Source organism: Cyprinus carpio, chromosome A13, assembly GCF_018340385.1.
Source record: "Cyprinus carpio isolate SPL01 chromosome A13, ASM1834038v1, whole genome shotgun sequence".
Lineage (NCBI taxonomy): Eukaryota > Metazoa > Chordata > Actinopteri > Cypriniformes > Cyprinidae > Cyprinus > Cyprinus carpio.
Window position 1 is genome coordinate 30,650,976 of NC_056584.1, and position 10,193 is coordinate 30,661,168.

The following is a 10,193-nucleotide window of genomic DNA, read 5'->3' on the forward strand; positions in this document are numbered from 1 at the left end:
AGCAGAAGGGCTAAGGGATTTTAAGAGATTAAACTTTAAATCTGAGAAGCGATTTCTTTCTCATGAGGCAAGAATCAAGACAGATGGTCATTTTATTTTTGAAAATCCATTTTCTCCTTTTTTCTTGCATAGCTCAAAAAATCACTCACAGTATAGGTGGTTGATATTATTATCATCTATTTATCATTCTCTTTTTATTTGTTTTTACCTACATTTTATTTTAATTAAAATCTTTTTTAAAAACTTTTAAAAAATATACTTTTTTATTATTTATTTATTTAAAAAAAATGTTTAATGTAAATCACCTTAAATTACCATTGTGTACAAAAGGTGCTCTGTAAAAAAAAAAAAAAAAAAAAAAAAAAATAATAACATAATAATAATAATTTATGAAATATTTCTAAACAATGATGTCGTCAACAAAATTATTATTTTTTGTGTATAATTGTATTTTTCCTTTAGGTATTTATTTTTGGACTCATTCACCGACTTGGGCAGAGTTCTCTAAACAATGATGTCGTCAACAAAATTTTGGCAACTAAAGTAATAAAAATAAAAGAATTCTTTACATTAATGCTAGAGTCTTCTGTGTATATATTGGTAGGGAAAAACACATGAAACCTGCTGTTTCTATTTGAAAGACAGCATTTTCTTTGCTTGAGAAGCAAGTCACCTAATGTAGCAAAGTCACCTCCTATGTATAAGATTAATTAATTTCATTGTGTAAGAGGTACTAATAGGACCGAGTCGTGTATCGTAGTAGTTAAATTGTAAAATGTAAAAGTCCCCCCCCCCAACCCTCAAAAAACCATTAGTTATTCAAACTACTTTTTATTGCAAAACTTAACCAGTGCAAAAATTCAAATTCAATCACAATTTAACAATTGTGTGCGTTTAGCGCACAGAATCAAAAACAGTAAAGGAATAACAATTTAATTAGAACACATGAAATGTCTTAAATCTGTGACTAATATTTTGAAATTAACATTTATAAAGTGTTCTAAAGTTTTTTTAGTTTCTAATATTAAATGATCTAATCGAGGTATAATTAATGTATGTAAAATATAAAAAATGTAAAAATGTTTAGTTTGTAAAAAAAACCACAAAAACAAAAAAAAAAAAAAACAAAAAAAAAAAAAAAAAAAAAAAAAAAAAAAAAAAAAAAAAAAAAAAAAAAAAAAAAAAAAAAAGTTTAGTTTGTTTTGTATTTGAGCCAGAACCAGATCTCGCCTAAAAAATGTAAAAATGTTTAGTTTGTTTTGTATTTGAGCCAGAACCAGATCTCGCCCGTGTGTTGTGTGACGTCGCCGGTCACATGGCGAGCGTCAGCCGTGTTGCAGGAAGTGAAGCAGTCATGGCGACCCCTGTCGCGTTACTCTCCGAATCTGTGCTCGGATGGTCTATTTTCACCATTGTTTTACTGGTGAGATACATGAATTACCCATTATAACTTGTATTTACTAGTATTACGTTGTTGGACGCGGTATTCCCGCGTATATTCCGTCACGTATTATCCTGGTCGATGTGTATCTTATACTGGTACATATAACACAAAAGTTAATAGATTTGTCTAACTATTATGATTATATACGCCATATTATCAACCTGTTTATGTTTACAGCTACAGTATATTTGTAGATTTTTACTAAGTTGTAACACTGAACTGTTTTACTAGAAATAGATGTTACTAAAAATAGATGAATAGATCCCTCCAATGTCTATAATACAGTGCAGTTCAGATTCAAGTACGAGTACATGTGTTATTAATATTAAAACGATTTTACCTACCATATTCTTTTATGTATTATTTTATTTTATGTCCTTAATCGTATGGGCCACACTTACTATTACTATTTAGGGGTATAGGGATACTATTACTTCATAGCTTTCTTTGTTTGAGGCGGGACTATCTGTTTGGTGACCAATGGCTGATGGGGGAAGTGTTCAGGAAATTATTATTATCTTTTTTTGCTGTACTATTTAGTGGTACAGACATACCGCACCTTTAAATATAATCTGTTTTTATTCTACCTGGTCGAGGTGTTTAATTAAAGTGCCGCCTGAGTCTTAATTTTCTAATTAAAGTCCTGCTCAAGTTTAATAAGTGCAAAGAGAGCAGTTTTTCCTTTTATATAATTGGTTCGGTGCATCCTGATTTAAATGCAGAGCGTTGGGTCATTATCTGACCAACAAATCAGGCAGAATCTTATACGCATAGGGCTCTTAATTGATCTTGTCTGAAAACAGCATCCGGTAATCACAAGCTCATTTTAGCTGTGTCCTGAGAGCTTATAGAGGATGTGTTTGGAATACAACATTTCACTCTGAAACTAGTTCCTTTTTAAAGTTGGACTCTATTAGTGTTTGTTGTTGTTTTGTTTTATTTTGTTTTTAATGAGGTACGTGATACTTTTCAGAGAAACTGTCTCAGAGGCTCCTAAATCTGTAGGCCTTTCTTCTTCGTTCTAAGAGAGGAGCTATTGACTGCTAGGCCAGAAGTGCAATATTGAATTCCATTTCAAGTTATCTAAATAGCACTTGTAAGGCTTGTATGGCCTTTAAAGTGAGTTTGTGTTATGAGAAGGCCAGCTGTCTGTTATAACACTCATCAGTTTTACACCAGAGAGATTTAGGCCGGTTAAAACACAAAATCTATGTATGTGAGTTTAATAAATGATACATTTATGCCTAGCTGATATCCTTACCTGCTCTCTGGTCCAACTCATATGTTAAAATTTAAATTAATTAAAATAACTAATTAATAAAAAAACAAATAAATAGTATTTTAGTTTTGTAAAGACATTTGAACATAGACAGAATTTATATTTGTCTACAAAACTAATTTCAAGCATTTAACCGTTAGGCTCAGAAATCATGGGACTAATGGTATTGTACATAACATTAATTTAAATGGATTATTTTGATGCAATTCCCATATTGTCCCCATGTATCCTCAGGTCATCGTGGCCTTCTGCTGGGTTTATATTCGGAAATATCAGAGCCGGCAGGAGAGCGAGGTAATCTCCACCATCACTGCGATATGCGCTCTGGCCATTGCGCTCATCACGTCGGCTCTTCTTCCAGTTGATATCTTCCTAGTGTCCTTCATGAAATACCCCAATGGCACTTACAAGGTAACCATAATCCTGTACAGAGATGTTGTTTAATGAAAACTCTAGCTCTGTAGCTCGATTATCCATGTTCTTCGTCATTGTTCATTTTTTCATTGTTCAAAACCAAAGTAATCATATGATATGAGAGCTCTGCAAAATAAGTGATTTGGATGTCTGGCATGAATGTTATTGTTATTAGTAGTTTATTGTCACCACTTGTGGATACAATGGTTTTTCCTTTCTAAAAGATCCCATTATTCAATCAAATGCAATAAGAAGAGAGATCAGTACTTCAGATTTGAGTTCACAAACTGAATTGAGCACATCTTTCTTTTATGTTGAGACTCAAATGTTCTAACGAGATGGTTACTATGGCAACTGAAAGGCATAATTAATGAACCCACAGGCCCACCATTCTTCCTTACGGATAATGAATAATTAAGCACAGAATTACCTCCTCTGACATGAGATCTTTAATGAGTGCTTCACTTAGAACTTCTGTGTAACTTGGTTCCTCCTTGCGTACAATGAAAGCACATTATGACCCCGAGCCTGTCAAGTTGTAAAACGGGAAAAAGTACACTCAAAAGTAATTAAGACAACTTTTGCAAGTCTTCTGAAGTCAAACAACATCTTTGTGTCAGACCGATTGAAATTTAAGCTGTTATTCACTGATAATTTTCCCTTTTTTCTGTAGCTCTCAAATCTAATTTGCACTTCCACATTTTTAAACTTTGCCAACATATCAGAACCAATAGCAATTTGGAAATGTACACAAATGAAGTATTCTAGCTCAACATCTTGAGGTTCAAGAAATGTATTATACACTATTTAACATATACTACTGTATTTTCATTTTTGGGTGAACTGTCCCTTTAATTGGAGAGCAGGGGCAGAGACTTTTGATTCCAGTGTTTGTATTTGATTACATTACATTACAGCACCATGCACTTATGGATGTCTTTGCAAAACACATGGAATGTTGAATAGATTTAGGCCAGACATGAGGTTATTTCCATTGTTTAATAGTCAAACATGTTTTGACTATCAACAGTTGTCCGCCGAAACGGTTGATCTATAAATAAATACATTAGAAATATCACAGAACACACCGGCAGTATATTCACCAGGCAGTGTAAATCACTACTCAAGTGTGTATTGTCCAGAATAAATTGAGATCGACAGACAGTGCTGGCCTGGTTTTCATTTGAGATAATGATCAGCCCTAGGAATGTTAAAAAAGGGCTTGTAGAGGTCAAGACCAGATATTACTTTATCAGAATTAGACAAGATTCATTACTGGTTTCATTTCGTTAATTGGAAGTTGAGGGTTTTGAAGTGTTCTGACGAAGACAGACTTGCTCGATCATATCAGAGATCATCTGACTAGATGGAGGAGGTTAACCTAAATAGATTCTCAGTGACTCTATTGGGTTAATTAGATCTCTGATGAAGCGCTGATCTTTCTGTACCCCCCTTCCTCAAAACACTTTAACTTTTAATAGATTATCTTGAGTCACAGAGCACTGTAGTGTAATGTAAGAGGATGTGCAATGCTACAAACTGTTTTGTAAACAGGTTGCATTTGTCCATTCAATAACACTGTCACTGCAAATATGCAGATAACGTAACTATTAAGAAATGTGCAGTGTGAAACATAAGCAAATGAATACCCAGGATTAAATGTTAGTCTCAGGTTAATTATGAGTAGTTTGAAAACATAAGAATTCTATTTACCTACAGTATAGAATTACCCAGGGTTAACTATTTCAAGTTTTAAAAGCAATTTATAGCAGTTCAGAAATATCAAATTTAGGGTTATTAGTGGTGTTTGCTAAGGTGAACTATTGCTTACATAGAGTTTTACAAGGATTAAACTTCATTTGTGTAACGAACATAAATAATATCTCAAATTGTGTGGGTTGTTGAGTAGGGTTGTGTTTTTATTGAACAAATTTATCAACATATCTAAACAGAAGTATGTAGTGGTCAACCGATATATCGCCAAGACCGATATATCGGCCGATATTTGGCATTTTTCAAATAACGGCATCGGCCGATAAGTTTTTCTGCTTGGCTGATGTGTTCGAGGCAGGACTTTTATTTTCAGCGCCTGAGCGCACTGTCTAATACAGATAGAAGTCTGTCTAATAATCAGATAGAATGGTTTAACAAAGGAATTAATGTATACAAAAAGTATTATAACGGTTGCTTTTATATTATTAGTAATAGAAAGGCAAACATTATAATACTTTCCATACCCGAGCTAAATAGGCCCAAGAATATGCCAGAAATGTGAAGTTTTGCTGTCGACTTGTATAAGACTCATTTGCCCTTGTTATAGAGCATAGAAAAGTATTTATTATAACTGTTCTAGGAAGCTTACAGCAGATTCTGATGAAATACGCTCACCCAAATGGGTGGGAAAATGTTGCTTGATAATCGTTCTGAAGCTCGCTGTGATTCACGTCGCATAATAAATCAGGCAGACAGGTGCTTTTTGTTGTAGGAGGTTGAGATGGAAGGAGCCATCAAGTCTTGGATAAACACGTAAGATTATGGCAGCGATCTCCTTGGCTCCGGCCTTCCGGTAATCCGTTTTTCTGATGTGACGATCAAATGTATCTCTTCCTCCAGTCGAGTAAGCTGGCTTAATGGGCAGAGGAACCTTCCCGACTAAACATCTTCTTAATGCAGCCTGTGCACGTAGGACTCTGTAGGTTTATTTCTGTTTCTCTGCCCTAAAGAGATTACAGCAATGATTGACAGGCCTGGGTTTGGCTAATGAGGATGCTGTCTCAAATGCTAAACTTGTAACAGTGCTAGAGTTTTCTTGATAAATTGTTGTTAAATCAGGCTTGGTTTATTCTACAGATCTTTGTTATTCTGTGGGTGTTCTTTGGAAACCCACAAAGCTGATCTGTTTAAACCAGGAGACAGATTTGTGGCACCCGCAGAGGCCTCAAGAAGTATTTGGACACTTAAAAAATAGACCCCCCCCCACCTTTTTAAATATAGCTAATATTTGATATAAAAATAAGATTGTAAATAAATATGTTTTTTTTTTATTATTAATTTATTTCTTCCGCAAGGATGCATTAAGTTGACCAAAAGTGACAATGAAGATATTATTAATGTTACAAAAGATTTTTATTTGATAAAAATGCTGTTCTTTTGAACTTTCTATTCATCAGAAAATCCTGAAAAAAATTTATCACGATTTCCACAAAATATTAAGTATCAGCATATTAGAATGATTTCTGTAGGATCATGTGACACTGAAGACTGGAGTAAAAATACATAAAAACAAAAACTGCAATAAAATGAATATATTATATTTTAAAATATACTGAAATAGAACGTGTTTATTTTTTATCATAACAATATTTCACAAAATTACTGTTTTTACTGTATTTTTTATCAAATAAATGCAGCCTTTGTATGCGTAAGAGACTTCTTTCAGAAACATTTAAAAATCTTATATAAATAAACGCATACACTACCTTACTTTGTTTATTTATTTATTTTAGATATTAACAGAAATACCATGATGAGTAAATATAATAATTACATTTTCATAGGGCCTATGGTTGTGGACAACTTGGAATATCAGGGAAGTTTAAAATTGCTCATTACATGTTTGGAAAACTGGAAAATTAATCAAATCTTAAAAAATGTCAGCTATTACAGCTAGAAATTTGTCTTTGTGAAATGATTCTCCAATAATCACAAGTAATTGGGAACGTCATTGAAATTCATAGGTCAACATATATTTGTGAAATATCTCTTTATGTCTCGACCTGGTTATATTCATAAAGGCTGACAGCAAGTATCCAACAATGGAATTATGTTTTTCTAGTGCTGGTGTAGCAATTATGGGTTTGCTCTTTTGGCATGATGAAACGGTGAGTTATGAATGTGGTATGGAGTTCATCGAGACAGAGAGTCAGAGAGAAAGAGAGAAAGGAAGAGAGAGAGAGTGATTTACTGCGGCAAGGCAGACAGCAATTCTCTGGCATTTGGATCTACTCCGAGAACCTGTGAGTCATCAAAGTGTCAGGTCACGTTTTTGATGGAATTTCCGACACATTGCGAATAAAAAACACACTGCACCTAGATAGCCACTTCTTTGTATCACCACTATCCCGTGGCACCATTTGAAGTCCTGTCATAAAAATCATGTTTTACCTCACTGTATAGAGCAGTATATTTGTCGGTCATATTTTTATCCTTACATGAGATACAAATCCTGCATTTTATTTTATACTGCACTGTGTATCTTATAGGACAGTCAATTTAACATATTAATGTAGTATTATTAATTTACAATATATAATTAATCATGCCACCTGATATTCATAAAACACCTGTTTAATGATATGGCAATAAAGTACAATTTATTGATAAAAAAGCAATTTTTTTTATGTCTGCCACAGTAATATATTTAAAATTATATAAAATTATAAAATGAGCATAAGCTATATATATATATATAGCTAATATATATATAGCTTATGCTCATTTTATATTATTTATATATAATTTATAATAATATTACTAAATATATATATATATATAAATAAGCGTATGCTCATTTTATAATTTTATATAAATATATATAAATATAATTAAATGTGCTTTTAAATGAATCAGCAGTAATGTGATTAATTTGATTAAAATATTTTTTTAATCAATTGACAGCCCTGTAATCGAAAAAAGGTTAAAGATATATCATGATGTGATTGCACGTATGCACAGTGTATGTCATATTTTTCAAACTTTTTTTTTTTTTTTTTTTTAAATCCAGGAATGGGCGGCAGGCAATGAGACCAGGCAGCAGATCGAAGACACAGTTTTGTATGGCTACTACAGTAAGTACTAAATGACACTATTTTGGTGCAGTAAATAAAATTTTCTTACCTTGCATTTTAGGAAATGTACCATTCATATTCCTTCATCATCTGCCCTTATTGTTTGAGTTTCATTGTGGGAGCCGGCACAGTCCGGTCCGCAGCTCATCATTAACATCCATTCACTCGGGTTATAAAATTATGGCGTGCACAATGTTGCATTTGCCTACAAAAGCTGTCAGTTCAGTTGCTGCATGGTTTTATTTGTGTGGAACCGTCCTGGTGAAATTAAGCTAAAATGAGTGCAGTTTTCTGCTGAATAAATCTCTTGTCTGCGTGTGTAAAAAAACGCACTAGTAAGTGACCTTTTCCTTGAACAAGGTCGGAAGGACCCATGAACATGGTTGAACTCAGCTTTTTGGAACTGCATTCTCTCTTTATGACTTCATAGCGTTAAATATGTCTCAGTGACATGCATGACTTTAATTGAGTCCTCCATTGCTTCCACTTTAAATAATATCTTTTAGGAATGCTGGGACAAGGTAACATAAAATTGAGTTATGGCACAGTTGCTTGATTATCATTAGAGTTTGCAAACAGATGCTGCGCGGAACAGGCCGTCAGTAGTAGAGCGGCACGGCGTCTGTTGAGCAGCGCCAAATGTGCTAGAGACGAGCTGTCAGCTAATACAAACCAGCCAATCAAAACCCCTCTCTTCCATAGTCAGAAAAGCATCAGAAGATTAACAGTAACTGTGCAGGTAGACACGTCGCAAATCCCTTGTCCAGCTGTCGGCCCGTGTTCTCCTAGAACAAAACAAAAATATGATTTTATGCTCAAAATTGATTCGATCAAGTCTATAAGATATACTTTGAAAACAAAACTTTTGTTTTCAGGAGAGATTTGTGCCAAAACATACTGCAGGGAAAATATGCTGTTTGGTAGATAATGTGACGCATTTACTTGCAGTGCGTTTACTGCAACATTGCAGAGTGAAAGAGAATATTCAGTGTGAAAGTACAAATTATTAATGGCATAAAAAAGTATATTATGAAGGGTACTTGTTAAGGCTTACGGCTCATGCTTATGAGCCCTAACCATAAAAATTAAAGATTGATGTTTGACTTTGCCTGCATATTTGTGCTAAAATATTTCAAATTATTTGGCTTGATGTGTAGTGATGTAATTTTACTTTTCTAGGTGTTTTTTTTTTCTCTTACACTGTTCAGATGATAAAATCTTCTAAACTTATATGAAAGAAGAACCTGAGTTTCCAGAACGTCTTGAGACGTGACTTGGACCGATAAGCAATCAGAAACCACCCAATCAATGTTCAATGAATACTTTAGTAACTGCCGCATAGTAACTACCTTTTCCTTTTTCTAGGTTGTTTAAAGGAATGGCTCTGTTATTTTTACTCACCTTCATGTTGTTCCAAACCTGTGTGACTTTCTTTCTTTTGTGGAACACAAAAAATATATATTTTGGTAAATACATTTTTTTTTTTTTTTTTTTTTTTTTTTATACCATAGACTTTTATTTTATGTACAAAAAAACATTGAAAATATTCTTTAAAAAATGTTTTTTTTGAAAGAAAGGTCACTGTACTTTAAATATAATTTGTTTCATACGCACGGCCTTGGTAATGTCAGCAAAGTGAGATGCAGAGAAAGTTTGCATTTTTAAGAAAGTCTTTAAGACTATAAAAACAACTATTTTTGTTCCTTTCAGAATAATGTAGTGATGAATTGTGCACAATGAGAAAAGTGACATTCATTAAGACTGCATCCTTGGACTGAAAACGTTCTACTTAAGTGGTTTAAAATGATCTGAGCACAGAGAAGCTGGAAACATAACCATGTATCTTGTGCAAAAATCTTTTTCTTTCTACAATGCATTGATAACGTATAGTTTCTGAAGATCAATTAAATAATTCATACAAAACAAAACAATTGCCTGCTGGTGGTATACTATGTTTTTTTTTTTTTTTTTTAAACCCATAAAACAAATAGCTGTGGCCTAATGGTTAGAGAGTTGGACTTGTAACCCGAAGGTCGCTGGTTCGAGTCTCGTTGCTGGCAGGAGTTGTAGGTGGGAGGGAGTGAATGAAAAAGCGCTCTCTTCCACCCTCAATACCCATGGCTGAAGGCATAATGAAAATGAAAATTTTGTCGTTAATCACTTACCCCCATGTTGTTCCAAACACATAAAAGCTTTTTGAATGAAAACC

At 33.5% G+C, this 10,193-nt stretch overlaps 1 protein-coding gene across 1 annotated transcript; it reads left to right on the top strand.

Moving 5' to 3' along the window:
• The first annotated feature begins 1,299 nt into the window (after positions 1-1,299).
• On the top strand, positions 1,300-8,082 carry LOC109100962 (lysosomal cobalamin transport escort protein LMBD1-like). Its single transcript, XM_019114395.2, has 3 exons — positions 1,300-1,423; positions 2,958-3,134; positions 7,921-8,082. The coding sequence occupies exons 1-3, from the start codon at positions 1,316-1,318 to the stop codon at positions 7,993-7,995; spliced, it is 360 nt and encodes a 119-aa protein (XP_018969940.2). The 5' UTR covers positions 1,300-1,315; the 3' UTR covers positions 7,996-8,082.
• The last annotated feature ends 2,111 nt before the right edge of the window (positions 8,083-10,193 follow it).